General features: G+C 52.7%; 1 protein-coding gene across 2 annotated transcripts in view; it reads right to left on the reverse strand.

Annotated features, from left to right (window-relative positions):
• Nucleotides 1-3,663: 3,663 nt before the first annotated feature.
• Nucleotides 3,664-24,105, reverse strand: part of BLK (BLK proto-oncogene, Src family tyrosine kinase) — a 51,258-nt gene continuing 30,816 nt past the window's right edge. For both annotated transcript variants that reach the window (XM_065907977.1, XM_065907978.1), the window contains exons 2-13: nt 22,365-22,473; nt 19,903-19,957; nt 18,397-18,490; nt 17,462-17,560; nt 16,428-16,531; nt 12,352-12,498; nt 11,736-11,888; nt 10,293-10,472; nt 9,099-9,175; nt 6,565-6,715; nt 4,897-5,028; nt 3,664-4,226 (exon numbers count right to left, since the gene is read on the reverse strand). In XM_065907977.1, the coding sequence (XP_065764049.1) occupies nt 4,021-4,226; nt 4,897-5,028; nt 6,565-6,715; nt 9,099-9,175; nt 10,293-10,472; nt 11,736-11,888; nt 12,352-12,498; nt 16,428-16,531; nt 17,462-17,560; nt 18,397-18,490; nt 19,903-19,957; nt 22,365-22,472 (1,506 nt within the window). In that variant the 5' untranslated portion in view covers nt 22,473 and the 3' untranslated portion in view covers nt 3,664-4,020. The remainder of the gene's footprint in view (nt 4,227-4,896; nt 5,029-6,564; nt 6,716-9,098; nt 9,176-10,292; nt 10,473-11,735; nt 11,889-12,351; nt 12,499-16,427; nt 16,532-17,461; nt 17,561-18,396; nt 18,491-19,902; nt 19,958-22,364; nt 22,474-24,105) is intronic.

Raw genomic sequence — 24,105 nt, forward strand, 5'->3', positions numbered from 1 at the left:
GGAACCTGGTGGCCCAGGGGCCAAACTGATTTGAAATGGAGGCGGAGGGGCTGGGGGTGAGCAGGCTGGGCTCCCACACTGACTCCCTCGTGACTCCAGGAAGATGCTGTCTGGCCTGGGCCCCCCGCAGGGGAGGGAGCGATTGTGTGCTGACCTCCTACCATAGGCACAACCCATACCCGAAGCTTTGTGCACGTTATCTCAGCTTACCCTTGGCTTCCCTGTGAGCTGGTAAGTTTGTGTCCATTTTAAAGACAGTGAAACTGAGGCCAAGAGAGGTTAAGTGACTGGCTGGGGATTTGGCAGCCAGTAAGAGGCAGAGCCAAGAGGTGGAGTGAACACTTCCTGGTTCCTGCAAAGCCTGTCCTTCCACAGCACAATGGACAAGTGGCCCGGGAATGAGGCCACAGGGGTCTGGGCCCAGCCTATGGATGGGTCTGGGGCAGCGCCAGCTCTGCCTCCAGCAAAGCCTAACCTCCTCGTTCTCCCAGGAACTCCCTACTGGAGTGGGCTCTGCACTGAGGCTCACCTGGGCTTGCATCCTCTGCCCGAGCTAGGCAGGTGACCTCACCTCTCACAGACGAGGTTTTCTCATCTACAAAGGGGCCTAGTAACAGAATCGGTTCTGAGGTTGTCATGTGGCATAAACTCGGTGCGTACCTGAAGTAGGAGCGTGGCGCTGGGCAGGTAACAAATGTGTGCAGCACTGCTCCAGCATCCTCGCTTGGACTCACAGCAATGGATGTGAGACGCACACTCCCATGAGTGAGGTGTATTTAAGAGCCCTTTGGGAACAGATTCTTGTCTTCCTCATCGCTGGAGCCCTTCACGGCCAAGGAGGAACTGAAAGGTCAAAAAGTCCCTGCAGGTGTCAGTCAGACCTTTGCACACACCCACCATCCTGCCCAGAAATTTTAATTTTCCCCAGTGTCTGCTGGACACTCCCTGATGGCTATTTTTATGTTCTTGGCTGCTGTCAGGGGGAGCCGTCACCCCATGAATTATCAACAGAATCCCCATCTTATGGGCAAGGACTCTGGCCACCTCACCTCTCTGGGGACCAGAGTTACTGTCTCAAGGATGAGACTTCATGCAGCCCGCGGCCCCACCAGCACCAGATGTTTCTCCTCCTTGCTTTTCCACCAGACCCTCACAAAACCTTCCTGTCATCCTCTCGGAGCAGTTTGCTTAACCTTTTTAAGAGGATAGCCCCACACGGCCACTTAGCCTCCCTGCATGAGTTGGGTCCACCCCAATCCTCGCTTTTCATCTCAGTGCTATTTGCTGGATCCCTCAAGTGCTGGGCGTGAAGCCAGGGTCAGCGTGCCGGCCCCTCCGCCGCAGTGATGTGATGGTGAGTGGCACTGTCAGCCTTGCCGCCTTCCCCCCCTCCCCCGTTCAGGACTAGGAGGAACCCGGCAGCCACTCAGGCGGCCACATGTCTCAGAGGCCTCGTAGAGCCAGGGACCCCTTTGTAAACTGTCAAGTGCTGTGCCCTGGGGGCCCCATTCTCATTAGTAACTTTTTAAAAAAATATTGGATTACTTTCTTTTGCCTGTGCCCCAGGCATGTGGGAGCTTAGTTCCTGGACCAGGGATTGACCCCTCGTCCCCTGCAGTGGAAGCGTGGAGTCTTAACCACTGGACCACTAGGGAGTACTGTGAGTAATGTTTTAAAGGCTCTGGACTCTGTTCCATCAAATGAATAGCTCTTTGGCCATGGTTAAGAAATGAGGTTTTTCCAGGGAGCTAATTAATCTGATTTGGAGAATTCTCAAAAACAAGAAGGGCTTCCCAGGTGGCTCAGTGGTAAAGAACACACCTGCCAATGCAGACGCCTCAGGAGACGTGAGTTCGATCCCTGGGTTGGGAATATCCCCTGGAGGAGAAAATGGCAACCCACTTCAGTATTCTTGTCTGGAAAATCCCTTGGACAGAAGAGTCTGGTGGGCTACAGTCCATGGGGTTGCAAAGAGTCAGATACGACTGACTACATACACACACAAATACAAAGATGTCTGTTTAAAAAAAAAAAAAAAAGCCTGCAATAAACTAGAATCTGCCCTCCAGGAAAGCGGGTGAGTTGGGGTGGGCAGAGGCAGGACTAGGGCTGAGGGCTGGGCCCCAGTCTGTGGACCTGGTGTGACTCTGAGTCCTCATTTAGGCCTCAGTTTCCACTCGGGAGAGGGTGAGAATGGCGTGAGGGTTGGACTCAATGACTGATTTTCAAAACAATTTAACAGTCACACTCTGTTCAAATAACTGAGCATGTGAGCCAGAAGCAAGAGGGGCTTCTGTGCTTGAGGTGGGTGGGCTTTCTCCCAACCGCTCAGCCTACTGTGAGCCTGCTTCTCCAGAGAGCCTAGCATGGAGGCCCAAGGCTTCGAGGGGGCATGGTCTGAGACATCGGGACAGAATCTTCCTGGAAGAATGGTTAAGAGTGGTGAGTCCTCACTCCACTATTTACTAACTGTGTGGCCTTGGGTAGGTTACTTACACTCTCTGTGCCCCAGTTTCCTCATTTCTAAAACAAGGATCATAGGATCTACCTCTCTCTATATACCCAATAAATATTGATTGATTATGAAGCTCTGTTCAGTTCAGACTGTCACAGGATCAGAGTTGTTGGCCAGAGGTTTGGGGGCGGGTGGGAGGGAAGAACAGGTGGAGCCCAGGGAATGCAAGGAAGCTATTCTGTAACATTGCATGACAGCATGGGAGTATACATAGGTCCACACCCACAGAACACACAGCAAAGAGTGAATCCTAAGGTAAAACTGTATGCTAAGTTGCTTCAGATGTGTCCGACTCTTTGCAACCTCATGGACTGTAGCCCACCAGGCTCCACTGTCCAAGAATACTGGAGTGGATTGCCATGCCCTCCTCCAGGGTATCTTCCCAACCCAGGGATCAAACTCATGTCTCTCACATCTCCTGCACTGGCAGAGGGGTTCTTTACCACTGAGCTACCTGAGAAGCCACACAGGTAAACTATGGATTTCAGTTAATAATAATGTGTCAGTATTGGCTCCTCAGTCCTTACAAATGTATAGCCACGATTGCAAGATGTTAACAATAGGGGAAGTTGGGGGTGGGGCAGGATGAGGGGTTAAATAGGAATTCTCTATACTTTTCATTTATTTTTCTGTAAAGAAGTAAAATCTAGCATAAACAAAACAAAAACATGACAAATGGCGAGCTTCAATGAACAGTGCGGAGCCCGGAGCGTTCCTTGGTGTTACCATCCCCGAGTCACCTGTTTTTGCTCCTGCTCCAGGGACCCAGAGCCCAGGGCTTCTTCGCCTCCCTTGCAGGCCCCATTGTTGAGCAAAGCCCCCTTCTCCCCATCACCCAGCTCAGACCTGGAGGCTGAGGATGTCTGAGGTGAGAGCGCCACCTGCTGCTGCTGCTCCAGCTGCCCTAAGAGGCAGCGATGGTGCCCCGGTCTTGGGGCTGGGGTCCTAGATTTCCTCCTGAAACCCAGGGCCGTCTGCGAGTCCCTCGAGGCACCACCCATACAGCCACGAATGGCACGTGCGCGCTGTCCAGGCTCGTCGCCAAGAACGACACGGGAAACGTCAGGTCTCGCGACTTTATTTCCGAGAAGTCCCAGAGTGCCGAGCGCGGTCTGGGTCAGGTGAGAGCCGCGGGACTCGGGTCGCCGGTGGTTTCTTGTTTCCGGTGCCAGCACAGGGAGCCTTCTGTGACGTGGTGACGGACTCTGAGGAGCGTGCCGGGCACTACCCTGAACTCTTCACCGGGGCATCCTCGTGAGGAACATGCGAGGTAGGTTCTCTCGTGGTTCGTCTCCTCTGTGCCAGCGTGAAGGTGAAGGCACGACGAGGCTAAGTCGCCCAGGGATGCACAGCCGGACAGGTGCGGCGCTGCGATTGCATCCTGCTCCATAGGCCAGGCCGCGACCCAGCCGCCTCTAGTGTCCTCGTCTGAGAAACGGGCGTGCGGACATCTCCCCGCCTTCCAGTGCCTCTGAGGCCGAGGCCAGACCGCTCTGCACGCGGGCCTAGGGCTGCAGCTCGTACTGGCCCTCGGTGGCCGTGTGGAAGTCCTCGAGCACTGACTGCAGGAACTCGAAGGTGGGCCGCTCCTCCGGCCGGCTGCGCCAGCACTCCGCGATGATGCCGTTGTACAGCTCAGGTGGGCACGAGTCTGGGCGCGGCATGCGGTAGCCGCGCTCCAGGTTGCGGATGACCTCGGGGTTGCTCATCCCTGGAGGTGGAAGGGACGTGGCTGAGGACCGGCGGGGCAAGCACCGGCGTCTCTGCCCTCTCAGCCCGGTTGGTGCCACCTTCTCGCATCCCTCTATGTACTTTTCATTGCTTCCAGAACAGTGTAGATGATCTCACTACGGGGCAGTTCCTCCTGGATGGGGTGCTACCTGCTTACCTGGGACTGTCAGGCACACAGGTGAGCATCACTCACCAAGCAGGTGCTTGGTGAACAGGCCCCAGCCCCTCCCAGGGGCTGCTAAGGGCCCAAGCCCTTCAGATCGGCCCGGGGGTTGGCTCTCAGGATGGAGGTTTGGGGGCTGTACCCACAGTGTAAGGCCGAGGGAGGGACCACTTGGCCACTCAACTGAGGGCAAACTAATTGGAAGAAACTTGAATTTAGACCCCGACCTTAACTGAATTCCAGATTTGTGGGCTCACTGACCTCTGCTGGATGCATGGGACACAGTCCTGTTTCCAAGAGCAATGCTGAGGGCAGGGAGGGCAGCCCCGCCCCCAGAGCGGCACACCTGGCTTTCAGTTTCAACCATGGGGCTCTATTCTGACATGCAGGTGGGCAGCCCCAGGCCCTAAGGGTGAGACATCTGCCATCATAGCTGTCTCTGGACAGCCCTGAGCTGGGAGGGTCGCTGCAGGACGCAGCCGCCTACCTGGGTAGGGCACACGCCCATAAGTGACAATTTCCATCAGGAGGATTCCAAATGACCACACGTCCGCTTTGATGGTGAACACCCCAAAATGGATGGCCTCTGGGGCAGTCCACTTGATGGGGAACTTGGCCCCTGCAAGAAAAGCCATGAGCAGCTTCGTGAGGCCTTGACTGACTTCCTCCACACCCCCAACTCCTTGCTCTTTCTCCCCCAGCCCCTGCCCTGCCTGGGGATGCCTGGGCCACTATATCAGACAGAAGTGCGTCCAGGGAGTCATTCAGACCCACAGGACACGTGACCAGGAGTGTGAAGACCCTGGGGGTCCACAGCACCAAAGGGCAAATACCACCCCCCTCGCCCGCTTTGTGTCTGCCTGAATTGGCTTCACTGGGTGACCAGCATGTGTTTCCACCTATGACTGAAGAGTTTGTTTCCACCTCCCATTAGCCTTGCTTACCAACAGGAACCCATGACTGGGGCAAATCATTTAAATTGTCCTTGCTTAGTTGGGCTCCCCTGCTGGCTCAGACAGTAAAGAATCTGCCTCCAGTGCAGGAGACCTGGGTTCAATCCCTGGGTCAGGAAGATCCCCTGGAGAAGGGAATAGCTACCCACTCCAGTATTCTTGCCTGGCAAATCCCATGGACAGAGGAGCCTGGTGGGCTACAGTCCATGGGGTTGCAAAGAGTCAGGTGCAACTGACTAACACTTTCACTTTACTGCCTTAGTTAATCCTTTCCTGCAAAAGGGAAGTGGTGACACGTGACTCATGTACCTCCTAGGGTCACAGTGAGGAAGGAGTTCAAATCCTGCAGCCCTGGATGACGTCCACAGCAGGCTGCATGGCCCAGCCCTTGATCACCTGCACCTTCCCTAGCTTTCTCGCCTGAAGTTCCCTCAATGAATGGAACAGATAATCCATTTCCCGTATCAACTGATGAATATGTTCACTAATATCACTCACTTGCTTAATGAAATGTATTTTGAGTGCCTCAAACCTTTGCCTAAGTTTTTACAAAGTAAAGCAAAGCACCTGTAGCAACCCCAATTCAGGTATTAGGTTTTTGCTGCTCATACTTTGGGTTTTCCAGGTGGCATGAGTGGTAAAGAACCCGCCTGCCAATGCAGGAGATGTAAGAGATACATGTTCCATCCCCAGGTTGGGAAGATCCCCTGGAGGAGGAAATGGCAACCCATGCCAGTATTCTTGCCTGGAGAATCCCATGGACAGAGGATCCTGGTGGGCTACAAGTCCATGGGGTCAAAAAGAGCTGGACATGACTGAAGTGACTGAGCAGGCAGGCCATTAGAGTAGTGTTTTCTAAAGTCTGCTCTGTGAACCCTTGGTTCTATGAGAGGTTCACAGAACCTACGTGGAAGAAGTTTTTGGGGTTCCAGTGACTTTGGGAGCCACAACGTGAAACATATGTGCCCTGTTCCTCAGCTGCACGCCTTCTCAGCGCCTTTACTATGTTGCTCTGGGCTGGGAACCTCCGAGAGAGGACTCAGAGAATGGGTGGTACCTCTAACCCTACTCTCTCACACAGTCACTCCTGAGGCACCTGTGCTCTGCAAAGCACGTCAGGGACATGCTGAACTAGCTGGGAGCAAGGTCAGACTTGCACGGCAAGACGTCCGAGCAGGGCTGGGGAGCTGGACGCCGCTCACCCTCCTGGGCGGTGTACTCATTGTCGATGATCCGGGCCAAGCCGAAGTCGCCGATTTTGCAGCACAAGGCCTCAGACACCAGGATGTTGGCCGCTCTCAGGTCCCGGTGGATTGAATTCATCTGCTCGATGTATGCCATTCCTTCTGCAATCTGAGGGAGGGGGCCCCACAGTGAAGGCCAGACCCCCGCAAGGGGAGAAAGGACTTTAGGCCACCCTCTGCATCAGAGCCTGGCATCAGAGACAGGCGGGGTGAAGGTTCCAAGGTGTGACAGGATGGGGGAGATGCCGCGTGGCTGCAAAGTGGGGCACACGGGCTGCGGCTAGAGGGGAGCTTTGCACTTCATGCTCTAGAGCAGGATAAGGAGCACCCAGAAGGCAGAGTGTGCATGGGTGTGCGAATGCTTGTACACAGAGCAAGGCGTTCACGTGATCAGAATGTGTTTTACAAGCTGTTTACCTGGAAGGTTCTGACTTTCTGCTTTCCTAACCTTCAGATTCTTGGCCACATCTACTTATAAACTTATTTATTTGCAGAGTACATCATGAGAAATGCTGGGCTGGATGAAGCACAAGCTGGAATCAAGATTGCCGGGAGAAATATCAATAACCTCAGATATACAGATGACACCACTCTTATGGCAGAAAGTGAAGAAGAACTAAAGAGCCTCTTGATGAAAGTGAAAGAGGAGAGTGAAAAAGTTGGCTTAAAGCTCAACATTCAGAAAACTAAGATCATGGCATCTGGTCCCATCACTTCATGGCAAATAGATGGGGAAACAGTGGAAACAGTGACAGACTTTATTATTTTGAGCTCCAAAATCACTACAGATGGTGACTGCAGCCATGAAATTAAAAGATGCTTGCTCCTTGGAAGAAAAGTTATGATCAGCCTAGACACCACATTAAAAAGCAGAGACATTTCTTTGCCAAGAAAGGTCCATCTAGTCAAAGCAATGGTTTTCCAGTAGTCATGCATGGATGTGAGGGTTGGACTATAAAGAAAGCTGAGTGCCGAAGAATGGATGCTTTTGAACTGAGTGTTGGAGAAGACTCTTGAGATTCCCTTGGACTGCAAGGAGATCCAACCAGTCCATCCTAAAGGAGATCAGTCCTGAATATTCTTTGGAAGGACTGATGCTGAAGCTGAAACTCCAATAATTTGACCACCTGATGGGAAGAACTAACTCATTGGGAAAGACCCTGATGCTGGGAAAGATTGAGGGCAGGAGGAGAAGGGGACGACAGAGGATGAGATGGCTGGATGGCATCACTGTCTCGATGGACATGAATTTGAGTAAACTCCATGAGTTGGTGATGGACAGGGAAGCCTGGCGTGCTGCAGTCCATGGGGTCGCAAAGAGTCGGACATGACTGAGCGACTGAACTGAACTTATAACTCAGGTGACTTTTCATATCATTTGCCTCTAGGGGACCCAAGATTTCCCAGAGGATTGACGGAGACCATTGCCAGCGAGTGAGAAGAGGAAAAGAAAGGGAAAAAAGGGAGTGGTCAGCTTATCACTGAGCTGTGGTTTGAAACCAGTTACCAGGCTGTTTTCCGAGACCACCTCACCATCCTGTTCAACCCAGCCTGTGCGCACCTCAGTGGAAAAAAGGGGGTGGAAAAAAGGCACGGTGACCTCAGTTCCTGCCCTGATACTAATAGCAGATAACGACTTGGAGGGGGGCGGGGGTGGTGTGGGATAGGGGAGGGTGCCTCCCTCCAACAGGATGTGTGTGTGTGTTTCTGCGTCTCACGGGCTGACCACAGACCGGAGCTTTTCTTCTGAGAGTTCCAGTTTTAACAGACACACACCCAGGGCCACCAGATGTGCTTTGCTGCCAGTTAGAGTCCTTAGCTAAAATCCCCCGGGAGGAACGTTTCCCTCCCCGTCATTTTGCTCTTTGCCTCATGATGTCTGAGTCTCCAGAAGGCATGATGGGCACCCTCTGAGGACGGAGGAGGTCACCACAAAGTGCTGACCTTCCATATGACGTGGAATTCGTGGGAACTCTCTGGGTTCCCCATGCCGTCCTTTCTTCCTCTGGTCCTCACCAATAGAACCTTCATGGCTGCCTAGGAGACAGACTACATTTCCCAAGCTCCCTTGCAGCTAGGTGCGGGCAGGTGACAGGTGGCCAGGGGGCTGGGAGAGCAAGTGTAGTGAGTGACTTCCAGCAGTTGGCTCTAAGGGAGGGGTGCGGTTTGCCCCCTTCCTCCCACTTCTTCCTCCTGGCTGAGGAGGACAAGATGCTAAAGCATGAGCAGGTCCCTGGGTGGGCAGATGATCTGTTAAGACCCCAGTGGGTGGAAGAAACCTGGGTCCCTGTGACTCTGAGGGGCATCTCCACTGCCTGCCCCAGACTGCCCGCCTCTGGTGCTGACACATTGAAACTATTGACGACTTGGGCCTTCTGTCTCTCACAGCCCAGCCTAAATCTAATGGACACAGCCTCCAAAGAGTTGATCTCGCTGAGCCACAAGAGAACAGGGCCCAGGGGCCTGGATCACTGCATTTAGCGCTCACGAACCTGGGCCGACATGTCAATCAGCCTTGAGAGGGACAATCGGCTACCTTCATCCGTCTTCAGGAAATCCAGCAGGCAGCCTGAGGAAAGAGAAGTTGCAGCTGAACTTCCACTGGGTGACCCAACCCTGGCCGGGCCGGCCTCTCGGGGTGTGGGCTGCTGCCCATCTGGGCGGGAAGTGGGTGGCACTCTTTCAGGCCTCTTGTGCCCAGAGAACAAACCACCCACGGCTGCAGGTGCCTCTGCTCTACAGAAACTTCCATCTCAGCCCTCACAGCTCCCAAGAGGCGCTGATCTGCTGCCAGCTGCTCAGGGGACATCAGGTCTCAGTCAGGGTCAAGGTCACACAGTCAAGGAACTGCTCATTCCCTGCATGACATTACAAAGCATCTTCTGCCCCCCTCACCCTTTGTTGGCAGACATTCTGCCTCTGAGGATGCAAGAAATCACCAGAATCACGGAGACTCATCTCCTGGAGTTGGTACAGGGGACAGACGCTGCTCCTCTTTGGTATCTAAGAGTGGGGGATTACTCGCCTGAGGGGTGGCTAACAGGTGAGCAAGGGAGCCACATGCCTCCAGCTCAATGTAGGACCCCGTCATGGCACCCTTTAAGGAACAGACAGCATTTTAGGATCCGACAGGAATCAGGGTGCGGTCAGGGTCATAGGAGGGGTGAGAAGAATTCCTCAGGCCCCAGTAGAGAATGACCATTCTCTGGACCTCAGTGGCCGTCTCACCAACCTCTTATCATCTGTGTTGTAAAATGTTCATAGGGTTGTAAAAGGTCTCCTGGACTAGAACTGTCTCTGGACACCCAGCCTACTATTCTTTTGACTTTGCTGCCCTCTGTCCACCCCAGGGGACGCCAAGCAGTCCTGGGCACAGGAGGGTCCCTGCAAAGATGCTGGTTCAGGGTCTCCTGAGTTATGGAAACTCCTCTATAAGGACCACTTAGCTGTCTTGTTCTCATCATCCTTCACTCTGCCCCCACCCATGCATGTGGAACACCCTAGATCTGCAGGATATTGGCTGATTGATCCAGCTCATGCCTCAGTGGTCCCCTGCAGAGGTCCCCCAGCCAGGCAAACTCACAGCAGCAGATCAGCCTATCCTTTTTGGCGACCCCAAGCCTCAACTCCCACCCTCAAGCCTCCCTGCCTCTGTCTGAGGGACCCAGCCTTGGGCAGGGCCCTACCTCTGGCCATGTACTCGGTCACGATGTAGATGGGCTCCTTGGTGACCACAGCGTAGAGACGGACCAGCCTCTCATGCTGGAGAGTTTTCATCAGGTTGGCCTCGCCCAGGAAGGCCTCTGGAGACATGGTTCCCTCCTTCAAGGTCTTGATGGCCACCTTGATGTTGTTTTTATAATAACCTGAGGCCCGGGGACAGAAGATGAAGAGGATTTCAGAGGACTTGGAGGTAGGGGCGGTGAAACCTTAACCAAAACCTATGTAAGCTTCCAGGAGCCATCCCTGTTCTATATAGATGGGGCACTGAGGCCAGAGCCCCACCCCCTGGAAGTGGTCCTGGGTTGGAATTACAGCTCCTGATGGTGACGGATGTGCCCGCTTACCTAGAAGGATTCGAGCCTGTCCCGGCCTCCTCTGCTAGACAGGAACCCTGGGCAGTTACGGATATTACCCAGCCTGGGAAGGGGGCTGTTTCACCTCCTGGTCCCTACAGCCAAGTCTGGGGTGTGTCCCTTTTGTCCGCCTATCCCTACATAATGAGTCTCTCTGACCACTTGATAGCTTCAGTGTGGCAGTAAGCATCACAGCCCGTGGCAGAAACATAGAGGAGGCAGAGGTGGCCGGGGCCTCCGTCCCCCTCTCTGTGCCCTGCGATGTTCATTTCCAGATCCTTACAGCACCTGCACACACCCCTAACCGCCCACCCCCCAACCCCAGTCCATTAGGTCCCTGTCTACACTGAAGTGAAAAGATAAGCCAGGACTCAGACTTGCAAGGAGCCAGGGGAAGCTCCTGCCAGGGGTGCCCCAGCCATCAGTCCTGGATCCCGGAGGAATCAGGGAGGCAGCAGGACCCCACCTGAAATCATGCCACAGAGACACGGACCTTTCCAGGGATAAAATAAAGCATCTTTTATATTCTGATCACACGCTGGTAAGCAGAGGAGCGGCCATTCACTGTAATTGAAGGTGAGGCCACAGGGGCCGGGAAGTTAAGGGACGGGCTATTCTCACAGCTGCATGTGGTGACCTGGTTATCAGGGTCCTGGAGCCCCTGGTTCAGCTCTCCCCATGGTTAACATGCTGTTTCCACCCAGTGAGACAACGCTAAGACGAGCTAGCCAGGCTCCTCTTCCAGGTCACACAGGAGTCAACGGCAAAGGCAGCTTTGGGTAGTGAAGAAGGAAGGCGGGAATGGGCTTGGGTGGGGACAGGGGGAGAGCTGGACTCTACCCCTGCTTCATCACCATATTAGAACAGCCGAGGGCAGGCGACTTCAGTGTTCTGTGCTTGCATTACCCCGTCTGTAAAATGGGTATGTGGCCCCAGTCCCTTCCGCTCCACAAGCCTCTGTGGGAAGTACGACGCCGCGTGCAGGTCCCAAGCCCTCTGTGCTCTAGGACGCAGGGCAGTGGGTGAGCGACTCCCGGAGCACCACATACTCACCCATCCAGACTTCACCAAACTGCCCGGACCCAAGCTTCCTGACCAGCTTGAGAGACTGCCGGGGGATTTCCCACTCATCCTGGGCCCAGGGGTTCTGGGGGGCCAGGCTCACACAGGGCTGGGTCAGCCTCTGGCACAACCCATCCCCTTTCTCTGCATTAGGAAAGAAGAGATGAGCTGGAGGTCACAAGCATAGATCTGTGGAGACCATACAGATCATGAGCGCTGTATCATTCCCAGCTGTGTCCCTGCCCCTCCTTGACAGCCCCACATCCACCCCAAGTTCAATGTGCACAAGGGCACACACACACACACACACACACATTCAACTCTCTGCATTTGTTTTACATAAAATAAGCTTAGCATGCTATCATTGTCCTGCTGTCTCTAAGACTGAAAATACTTGCTATTCTCCATGTGGTCACAGCCAACCTACAGGATCAGGGACATCATTATGTTGACAGTTATCAACACCTTAGGTCCAGCCTTGGGATAATCCTCCACCCCTCCACCAAAACAGCACCAATGATTCATGCGATCTTGAGAACTCAGTGATGGAGAGACATGAGGGCTCCTCTGGTACAGCCCACCCCTCTCTCAGATGCCCCCCTCTTACTAGAATAGTGCTGCACCAGAGCCTGAAGAGTGGGGAAGGTGTTCCGGGGGGAGATGTAATAGCCGCCTTCATCCAGGGAGCGGATCTTATAGTGTTTGATCACCTCTCCCTGCGTGGTCACATCCTTCACAGACAGAGAAAAGGCACCTAGAGAGTTAACAAAGGCACATGCGTGAGAAGTAAGACACAAAGAGGGAAAATCAGGATTAGGATTTGGGCTTCATTTCAAGGCCTTGGAAAAGTGTTGTTAGTCGCCCAGTTGTGTCCGACTCTTTTGAGACTCCATGGATTGTAGCCCTCCAGGCTCCTCTGTTCATGAAATTCTTCAGGCAAGAATACTGGAGTATGTAGCCATTCCCTTCTCCAGGGGATCTTCCTGACCCAGAGATCAAACCCAGGTCTCCTGCATTGCAGGCAAGTTCCCCCAATTCTGCTTTCCATTTTGACCATCATCAGTTACCTTTTTCTTAATCTCACCCTCCACCCTCCTAGAAGCCTTTCCTATCAGCTTATTCTAACTCTGTCCTTGGCATTCCTCCTCAAACCTCCTAAAACTGCTCCAGAACTCTGGAGCAGGCAGAATGCGCTCTCAGCCATCAGGCTGTTCTCCTACTTGGGCACCTGGGACTTGAGGACCCTTTGCCCTGGAATATTGAGAAATACAGTTTTTGGAGGGACTAAGAGATTGACTCACTCATTCATTCCTTCATTCCATTGAAAGACTGACTCTGCCCCACATGCAATAGCAAATTACAACCCAAAGCACTCCTGTCCATGGGGAAGAGCATAATAAGACACAACCCAGGGCTTCTGTTCACATCCATACATACATCTACTATTCTGTTTTCTAGGTTAATGTTTCCTGCAGTCAGAGGTTGCAGATGCCAACGGTAAAGAGCAATTTAGGAGGCAACAATTTCCAGCTGAGAAATTTTTTTTTCTTGAACTTGATATTTCTATAAGGCGCCTCTGTTCAGCTATCTGGGTGCCACATGCTTCCACTTTTACTTGCTAAATGAGAAATTTGAGGCCCCGAAGGGGGATGTCGCATGCCCCAGGGCCCTTGACTGATCAGTGATCAGCTTGGGGGCTCCCGTGACCTTACTAAAGGCGCGCCTATCGCGGGCAGTACCACCCTCCGCCACCAGGTGTCAGACTCGGACACCTCTTGTCCTGGGCGTGGGCGCTTGATTTTTGCCCAGCGCTGTTCGTCTTCCGGCGTCTTTCCTTCCTTATCAGACTATCACCCCGTCTTAAATCCCTTCTCCCCTACCTTGACCATTGCGCCTGTCTCATCGCCCACCTGCAAAAGGATGTGGAGAGGCCGCGCGTCCTGTGACGTGTCCTACTGCTGACACATCCCGCCCCTCGTATCCTACCCCAGCCCAACCTGCACGCTGCAAAGTGTCTTCCCAACTTCGCCCCTGGTGAGTGCAGCAAGCCCAGGTATCACAGGAGAGTGGCGCTAGTGAACACATTCATCCACGCTCCGCCCTAGTGAGGAAAAGAGCTATCTTCTCCACTCCCTCGGCTGTTCCCTGCTTGTGATTCCTCCAGATCAGCCAAGGAGACCCGAGTCTCTTCCTCCAGTGTCACGGGAGCTCTTATTTAGGGCCTCTCTGCCGTGTGGGCTCCTCTCAGGGCCCGTCCCTAATATCTTTCTACAATTTGGCATTCCCTCTTCTTAAAGCGGATCTCAATCCTTCCTGTTGACAACATCTGGATCCCCTGTCCTGCCTCCACCCTGCGGCTGGAATGAGCTGGGACGCGGGGCTGGGCTCCCAGAGACTGAGATTTTCGTAAAGGCCACCTGTCCTTGAACTGGGAAACTAGTCGGTTCTAACATACATACCAATAAAATTAGTCTCGAGAAGCTAAGGGGTGTCCTGGAGACCTCTTAGGTTAGAACTCGCGGCCCGCCTTCTGGGAGCAGTGCTCCTTCCCGCCTGAGGAGGCTTTGGATTTCCTCGGAGCGTGTGCGCATGTGTATAGACGTGCTGTATGCTTGCGCGGGGTCTTCTAGGCCCTGCTCCAACTGGCCAATCCCAGCCTGGACTAACTGTGGGGTGGGGGGCAAGGACAGGAGGAGACACCCCACCTTTAGAGATCCTTTCCTCCTTCACACTGAGGTTGGGGTGGCTTTCCCTCCAGAGGGCCCCTTAGCAACAGGCAGCCATTAAAACATCATTTCCTGGTGAAATGACGTGATGTCTGGCATTTGCTTCAAAGTAATGGGGGTGGGGATGTACATGAAATCAGATTAGCTGGGTTGATTATTGTTGAAGCTGGGTGTTGAGTACAGGGGTTCCATTTACTATTTACTTGTGTGTGTGTTTGAAATATTCTACAGCAAACAAAACATCTAGTCATCTTCACCCTGCTTGGCACGTTCTCCTCCATCCGCCCAGTGTTAGGTCTGTTTGACACATTTTAGAGCTGGTGAAAATGTTCAGAGCCTCTCAGATGATTGGGCCCTGATGCTTGTTCACTGTTGGTCTAGAGTGAGTCACTTCTTCCCTCAGTTTCCCCATCTTTCAAATGGGGATATTGGCCCAGTATCTCAAAGATGGAAGGCTAGAGGCAAACCTACCAGGAAGCATATGCCTCATGGTTCATAGCAGTACCTTTATAACAGCCCCAATTCCACCAGTATGGAGAAAGAACTAATGGAATATTCATATCCTGGATTCTGTTTAGCTGTCAAAGTGAACAGATTATTGCTGTTGCCTCAACCATGCAAATACATCTGTGATGGACGAAATTGTGTCCCCCCATCCCTGCTAATTCCTGTGTTCAAGTCCTATACCCCAGTGATGTGACTATCTTTGGAAATAGGGTCTTTAAAGGGGAGGTTACATCACTGAGGTGGGTCCTGATCCAACGCAACTGGTGTTCTTACAAGAGGGGATGAGGACACAGACAGATGCAGAGGACGGCCACATGGGGACACAGAGAGAAGACGGCCGCCTGCAAGCCGGGGAGAGAGGCCTCGGGGAACCAGCCCTGCTGACATCTCGACCGTCTATCTCTGGCCTCTGGAACTGTGGGAAAGCACAGGTCTGCTATTTAAGCCTCTCAGCTCCTGTACTTTACTACAGAAGGCCTAGCAAACAAATGCAGAATTTTACAATGTCGAGTGAAAGGAATAAGACACAAAAACGAAAATGGCTCGACCCCATTTGTATAATAAAGGTGAAAAACAGACAAAACATGGGTGGTAAAACTATAAAGAAAGGCAAGGAAGGGCTTCCATCAAAGTCAGGATAGTGGTGGCTTCTCTGGGGTGGGAAGGTGAATCAGGGAGGGGTACCAGTGGGGCAGTGAGAGGGGCTCTGGGCATCTGGAATATTCTTGCTCTTGTGGTTACACAGATGTTTACTTATTCTAACTCTATGTTTATAATTGTGCTCTTGTTCATAATTTATGCAATATTTAGATGTGTTTTATATTTGATGGCCAAAGCACTATAAGAAGACAGAAAACTAATGACAGAGAAAGAGAAAACCCAGTGACCGGAGAGTGGTGGCAGAAACATTCCACTCGGTCAGTGGGTTTAAGTCTAGGAGTCCCCCCAGTTCTCATGATCACTACCTGCTTCTTTTGCATCACAGGCTGTGCCCCAAACTTCCGCTGCCCCCCAGGCTCTTGCAAGTGGCTGAGTCACAGCCTCTGACTGAGATGATCTCTGAAGATTCTTTCAGCTCCCAAATCCTTTGATTCCAGATGGGTCATCTCCCTCTTCCGCCCCTGCCAGCTTCAGCGCTCCTGCTGACCCAGGCCATGTGAGACCAGCCCACAGTGGCTGGAGCAGCTCTTCAATGCCCTCTCCGAGCCACCATCCATGTTGGGTGCATTTCTAGCCAGGTCTTGGGAGAGCTATTTGTGTGCAAAGCCTCAAGGTCAAATACTGGATACTCATGGGCTGTCCTGCCTGGCCCGTGTGGCAGAGACACCCAGGTGGAAGCTATCAGATTCTCCTGGCTGGCACCTCCTCTGTCCCCTCATAACTCCCAGAAGGACGGCCATAGGTGGGGGTCCCCGGCTGCATGCGGAGGGCAGCAGGGCCGCAGGCTTACCTTTGTTGGTTTCGCTTTCTCTAATAAGAAAGGCGCCAGCCTTATTGACTGGAGCCAGGAGCTGCCTCTCGGCGTCTCTCCGGCAAATGGATCTAAAGAACCACCTGGAAGGGAAAAGCACAAAGGCAGGCAGAGCTGAGAGCGGCCATGCTCCTGGGGATCTTGTCACCCAAGTCCCTTCCCCCTTGAGAAACACCGTGTTCCTGTTGCCAACTTGACCTGAGCTGAACCCCCGTACATTGCCACATGAAATTCCCTCAGCCCCTCTCTCTGCTCTCGGCAATGGTCTCGGTGTTTCCTTGACGAGAAGTGAGAACCCTATCTGGTGCCCTTTGTTAATTTCGCTCTGGGTAAATGCACCCGATACCTTCCCCTGCAGCCCGCCCTCCTTGCGGTCGGGTCTCTAGTGCTCCCTGAGCGTGGCTGGTTGAGGTGGACCTGCCCTAGCCTCCCTGTGGTCCAAGGACTGGGCGTGCTGGGCAGGGACACCAGGCGAGGCTGCTAACCTGGTCCAGCTCATGAGTTTGACGGACTCTGAGCTCCTTTCGGGGAGGGGCCGTGTCCGAGTCAGTTTGGCGTCCTCCCCCAGCCCTGGGCAGAGCCGGGCCCTGGCTCTGGTTGTTCGGGGCTCTAATGCCTGAGGACGTGGCTGGTGCTGTGTGCTTGTGAGTGATGAGGATACTGTGCCCAGGCTCTCCTGTGAGTCCCCCATCCTGTGAGTCCCCCGAGGTGTGAGCCCTGAGTCCTGCCCCTGGAGGCAGGGGAGGAGGCTGGCTGGTTAGCCAGGAAATGGGCAGCTCTCATCTTATAGATGGGTGGAGTGCGTAGGCTCCCTGGGTCCTTGGCGTCACACGGACGCTTAGACGTTGTCTGGGATTTTAGACAAGGCTTTTCCAGCAACTCCAAGTCCCCACCCCTCTCCTGTGTCCTCCCTGCCAGATTCACACCCTGCTCTGCTTTTTAGCTGCTTCCTGGCTCGGTCCTGCGTGGAACAGAAGCGGCCAGCACACCCGTGGGGCTGTGTGTTCACCTACTTTTCCACTTCCAGGGTCTCTACCCGGGTCACAAAGTTGCTGGGCACGTAGCCTTCTCTTCCTGTGATGAGAGACTTGGCCAACCACCAGTCTCCAGTTCTAGGAAGGAAGGAAAAAGAACGGGTAGTGACTCTCGCGGGCCTCTCCCTCGATAGCTCACAGCCCACAGCAGCATCTCAGGCAGAAACTTCGAGAGGCAGACAGTCGGGTAGAGAGAAGGGACGGGGGCCAGGGGCTCAGTGCCAGGGGTGTCCAGGCCATTTCCAACTTGCAAGCTTCCTTCCAGGGACGAAGGGGACGATGAGGCCTCCAGGGGAGGTTTGTCTACACAGCCTGATTCACCCAAGAGGGGCCCAGTCTTCTAGTGAGCCGCCTCCTCTCGATCAGTGGGACACTTTTAGAGTTTAGGGAGTGAGTTTGCACTGGATGGGAAAGACAGAAACAAGAAGGGCTGCTAAGAAAGGATGAACCAAGAGCTGTTCTGCTCTTGGCTGGAGGCCCTCGCAGAACTTCGAGAACAAAAGCAGCTCCCAGGCTCCACAGGACAAGCATGACGTTTGAGGCAGAGGAGAAACCCTGGATAAATCTGGACACAACTGACTCCAACCCAGAGCTGTGATGGAGCAGTCAGGCAAGCACTGTGGGTGTCAGGAGGGCTGCACGGAGGAGGTGACATTAGAGGTGGGTTTTGAAGGGAGGATAGGATTTTGACCGCAGAGCAGGAGGTAGTGAATAGGAACCACCTCACCAGAAAGACTTATAAAAAGTGCATGGAAGAAAGGTGATTGGGTCAAGTTTAAGAAAGTGCTGGGTGATTGGGCTGGGGGGTGGGGGGCAGGGCCCTGGAGGAGATATTCAGGAGGCAGCTGTGGGGTGTCGGCGGCGGAGAGGGGAGGGGGGCCTGCAGTGACAGGGACGGTGTCCTGGACACTTACTCGCTCAGGATCTGCAACTTCTCCCCCTTCAGCATCTGCAGGTCCCGGTCGTTCATGGCCTTATAGTCATACTGGGCCACCACGAAGTGATTCTCTAAAGGGAACGGGTTAGACATGGCCACTGCTCTGGCCACGAGACCCATGATGGGGGCGGGAGAGTCCCGAGGGTCTAGGGAGATGGGCTTTGTGGACCCAAGCCTGGGACCGGCGTCGGCAGATCCCTCAGCACCTCGGAGGCAGCGAGCCTCCCCTCCCTCCCCAACCCCGCCCGCCCTCCCCGCCTCTGTCCCAAGGGGAGCAGTGGTCTCAGAACACGGCAGATGTAGCTGACCTGAGAATGTGCCCAGGGCTTGGCCACAGTGCTCAGCCTGACAGCACCCAGACAAGCTGGTGGTCCCACAGCAGAGGTGTGGAGGGGGCTCCGGAGCTTGCTTAGCGTTTTTCCAGTGACTACTACTTTTCTGCACAGCTCGGGGGAGCCAAGACCCCTCCAGGAAAAGGTCACCTGGAGACCACTTATCTTCCCTGGGAGTAAATGACTCAGCTTTGTCACCAAAGCCTGGCTATTCACCCCCCCTCTGCCGGGAAGGAGGGGCTGGAATACATGTGCCGAAGGCTGTTGGTTTATTTCCTTCCCCTGAGCTTTCTTCCGGAGGTGCGAAGTCCCCAGCAGGAAGTGAAGGACCCACAACCCCCCACCCCACAATGGTAATTCATCATATCAGCAGGATAAGAAACATGAGGCACCAGGAGAGGCCCCTAACTGGGCTCCAGCTCTTTGGAGTAGACAGGCTCCTGAGTTCCTTCAGGGGAAGGGCCGTGTCTTAATTAGTTTGGCATCCTCCGCAGTCCTGGGGAAGAGCTGGGTTTTGGGTTGATTGCTTGGTGCAGGGGTGTGACTGCATGAAGCCTGAGGACCCCAGGTGCTGGGTGCAGGTGGGTGATGAGGATGCTGGGGTGGAGCATTCCTGGAAGCCCCAGCCCGTGAGCCCCCTGCCCGAGTCTAAGCTTCTGACGCAGGATGGCCGAGGCCATTCATTATGGCATCTCCACAGTCCCTCCCATCAGAGTGAAGTGGAGGCTGGGGGTGGTTAGAAGGTTGGCGGGGGGCCTTTAAAAGTGGGTTGGGAAACAAGATGGTGCTTCCACGTGTGGAACAGAGCAGGGGCTGGGATGCAGAACATTGGTCTTGACCCTTGGAAGCTGGGTGCTAGAATCTTTGAAAGCCTGGGTTTGATGGTGCTGGCTGTATCTGCAGTAACTCTTTTGGTGTTCGTTTATAGTTTGTAAAGTCTTTTACAAAGACTCAGGCTCAGATACTGAAGGAGCTGGTGCTTAGACTTCTGGAGAGATCCCCTTTGACAGGTGAAACCTGGGGCACCTCACTCAGCCTCCCTCCAGACTTCTCTCAAACCCTCTTCTCCAGGCAGCTGCTCCCACCTCAGCCCCTGTTCCAGCTGCATGAAGCCGGGGCCCAGGGGGCGCTCAGCTGCAACCCCTTCTTACCTTGATCTGGGTGCGTGGTGTCGGGAGGTGGGGGAGCCAGGTGGTTAAACACAACCTAGAGCGGAAATGCAGGCGCTCTATATTAGTTCACACCCTGAGGTCTGGGTGGGGCCCTGTGGGGTGAGGCTGCCAGCTGGAGGGTCTGGGGGAGCCCAAGCTGCACAGTTAAACTCTACAAGAGCCGCTGAAACTCCCCAGGTGCCGGCACCACCCCCCACTACCCCCCACCATCTGCCAGACCACACACAGGGTTGGAGGAGAGGTAGGTGGGGATGCCCCAAACTTCATAAGAAGCAGCTGTGGAATTGGGGGCAGGGAACGGGATCACTCAGGTTATAAGCCTGGCTCTGCTTTAAAAGATGAAGTTGCAAAAGAGTATTTGTTCTCAAGGAAACTTACTTAAAAAGCATATTTTGCTAAAACTCAACGCATGTATTCCCAGATATGTACCCTGTAGAGAAAATTTTATACAGGAATGCTCCTAACCTCCCAAAAAATTAAATAAAAGTTGTTGAAGTGTGGAAATCACTCTCTGACCAAAGACAGACAAATAGACAAACTGGTTGGAAAGTCATGCAATGAAATTCTGGACAACTCTAGGAGTTTACCGCTATGGTCCTGCACATTCACGTGGATAAAACCCACATCTGTAACAGAGATCAGAAACCCAGGTCTCCGGGCTTCCCTAGTGGCTCAGTGGTAAAGAATTGGCCTGCCAATGCAGGAGACACGGGTTCGATCCCTGATCTGGGAAGATCCCACATGCTGAGGAGCAACTAAGCTCATGTGCCACAGCTACTGAGCCCACGTGCCCTAGGACCTGTGCTCTGAAATAAGAGCGGTCACCACCGTGAGAGGCTCGTGCACGACAACCAGAGAAGAGCTGAGCAGCAACGAAGACCCAGCACAGCCAACAGTAAACCAATAAATACACATTAAAGAAAAGATCCCACTGCTGTCTCCGTAGCGCAATGGGTTAGGGCGTTCAGCTGTTAACCGTAAAGAAAAGATCCCACGTCTCAGACGAATATGTGCCATCTGATTCAAAGGGCAAAATCAAACTGAAGAGTGTATAGAAATGCACACATATGTGATCACACCGAAAAAGGGAGGCTAAGAAATGATAAACACTCAGGTCAGTGAGAGCCGAGGTGACCAGGATGGACGGGGGCAGCAGACAGTCTCAACCAGTCACTCTCTGCTTCTGAGGATGAGGAGGTGCTGTGCTGGGTGTTCATTTTGTTCTTACTTTCAACTTGATGTATGTGTTACAAAAATTCTTTGTGTACTCTATATTTATTGAACACAATTTTGAAGTAGCATTTTGTAAAACGGCATGTATCGCATGGTTCCCTTGAAAATATAAACACATAAATAGCACACAGGAAAGGGGTCTGGAGGCAAGAGCTCCAAAGTGAAAAATCTCGGCATCATTGGGCAGTGGGACAAATGAGTATTTATAATTTTTTTCCGTAATTAGTATATATTATGTGACTTTTTAAAAAAGTTAAAAACATTTCAAACTCTAACACTTATGAGCAAGTAACAAACTCAATTTAAGTCAGAGTTTGCCCAGTGAATCATTCGTTCATTCAATAAACATTTCGTTATTTGCCAAGCCCTGCACTAAGTTGGGACATAGATGGAGATTTCTCTAGAAAATGGGATTAGCAATCCCCTGTCCCCCAACCACTTCAGGTCACTGTCAGAATAAAGCAATGGCCAGATGGATATGCTGATGGGGGTAGAGAGATCTGGAGTGGGGATCCAGGCATGACTCCCAGCTGCCCCAAATGAAAAGGGGGTAGGTGGCCAGGTGGGAAGAGTCATAATAGTCATCTAAAAGGGCATCTTTGGGGATGGTACTGTCAAATGGTGCTTTGTGAGCAGACCAGAACCACGAAGGGGACAATGATTTCCAGGAGCTTCTGGGCAGGGGTGGGGGCAGCAGATGTTGCTAAATGCTCCACACTCCCCCAATTTCCTTTTTTCAAGTTGACATTTTTTTATTTCCTTTTCTGTTCAGGCTGCCCTTGCCCATTGAAAACTAGCTAAGAATTAACAGGTGGGCCCACCAGACCTGGTCCTGCACTAAAAGCAATATGGTATTGCCTTCTGTACCTGTATATGCACTGCATGTCGTCACAGCCCCATCAGAAAGACATTCTGACTGTACCCATTTTACAGATGCAGACATTGAGGCATAGGTGAGGTAAGTAACCTGCTTCAAAGTACACAGCTAATAAATTTTGACTCAACAACCTGGCTGCTTAATTTTATACTATACCACCACCACGACTTGAGCCAGGGTGGCCGTGGGAGGGGGCCTGTTTGTCAGAGCCCTGAGTTATCTCGAGATGGTGCTGGCCCTGGCTGGAGGCAGGCAGCAGCCCTGGAGCCGCACAGGTGGGCTCTGTGCTCCTGTCCCCAACCCTCTCCAGCTGGGTCCCCAGGTCACTCACCAGAGGCGGCAGTGGCGGGGGCTCTTTGCTCGGGGTGCTGGTCTTCACAGGGCTCCATCCACTCCTGCCCTTCTCCTTGACCTGCCTTTTGCTGCTCACCACTCCCATCCTGTCAGAGAGCACACAGCAGATCAGCGATGTAAGTTTTCAGAACCTCTGTGCACAAGAGAACCCCCAAACCCCTTCCCGTGGCCGATTATAAAGGTAGAGAGGGAGTAACGAGGAACGTGAGGTCAAAGTCAGAACATGGGTTCAGAAGGGGTTTGGGAGGGCTAAGCTTGTCTGCATCTTTTTCCAAGAGCCGGAAGAGGTGGTCCAGAGAGGAGAGATGCCTGGGTTTAGGACTCAGAGATGGTCTGGTCTGAAGAAAGTGCCAGAAACCTGCTGGGGTGGACCCCAGGCCCTGGGGACAGGAGCCTTGCTATCTAGAAAGAGGTGACCAGCGCATCTGGCAGTCTTCACTTGGGAAGATCACATCTCCTCTCTTGGACCATTAGAACATTCTGAGGTTCTTTCCAGCTCAGGTTTTCTGATGAGATGCTGTAATTTACAGCACAATGAGAGCATGGGCACCTAAGGTCAACTTCTCAGTAATATACAGGAAACTTCTCTAGAGGCGAAGGAAATATGATCAAGATTTTTCTTGAATAAAGAGATTTCAGTGACAGATGTGGGAAAGGCCCCAGCATCCCCACCATGTCGCCACCACCCTCACTCCAGGCGCAGCTGTTCGGCGAGAGCTTACTCTTGACCCAGAACTTCACCTATCTCATATCATCCTTCAGTTCTCCAAAATGAGTGCAAGTGGGAGGCCTGCGATGGTAAATAGCTGGCTCCTGGTCAGACAGTTAATCAACACAGAGCCAGTCTGGGAGCCTGGGCTGACCCTAGACCACCACGCTCCAGCTCACAGCCGGCCCACCCCCACCAGGCAGATGCGCACGGAGGAAAGGGCTCCGGTCTGAAGGGTGTGTGGATGACTGCCACTGGATATACACATCGTGTTCTAAGCTGCACCCCTTTCCCCACATCTCAGTGTCTTACAGTTAATGATGACTCATAGGTAATTAGCAGCATTTCCCCCTCTCTCTTAGTGATACATAAACGCTAGCCCTCCGAGCAGCGGTGTCTTAGACTCAAAGAAACACGGTAAAGCGTTTCTTTCAGAGAGTTAAAAGCACACACCTCGTATTATTTCTCTTCAAAACCATCCTGAAAAAAGAAAAGACTATAATAATTGTGAATAATGGATAGAGAACCATTGTAACAAATAACCCACAGTATTTTTTTTAGTATATTTCTCATACAGAACATTTGTAAACTATATTAGTAATATAGTACTAATTTTATTAGTACTATACTAATTACTAATTATTAGTAGTAATAATAATGTAAACGAATTACTAGTTAGTTGTAGTTACTAATAATGTAAACAGCTCTGATACTTCACATGTTTGAAGAATGACCCTCTTTTTTTGCATTTGTGTGCGTGCTCAGTTGCCTCCGTCATGTCTGACTCTTTGTGACCCCATGGACCGTAGCCCGCCAGCCTGCCCAGTCCATGGGATTCTTCAGGCAGGAGTACTAGAGTGGGTTGCCATGCCCTCCTTCAGGGGATTTTCCCGACCCAGGGATTGAACCCAGGTCTCCTGCATTACAGGCGGATTATAGGCCGCTGAGCCACCAGCAAAGCCCCTTTATTGTATTTACTTATATTTAAGTATCTCTTTTGTTAGTTTAG

Source organism: Muntiacus reevesi, chromosome 17 (assembly GCF_963930625.1).
Source record: "Muntiacus reevesi chromosome 17, mMunRee1.1, whole genome shotgun sequence".
In the NCBI taxonomy this organism is placed as follows: domain Eukaryota; kingdom Metazoa; phylum Chordata; class Mammalia; order Artiodactyla; family Cervidae; genus Muntiacus; species Muntiacus reevesi.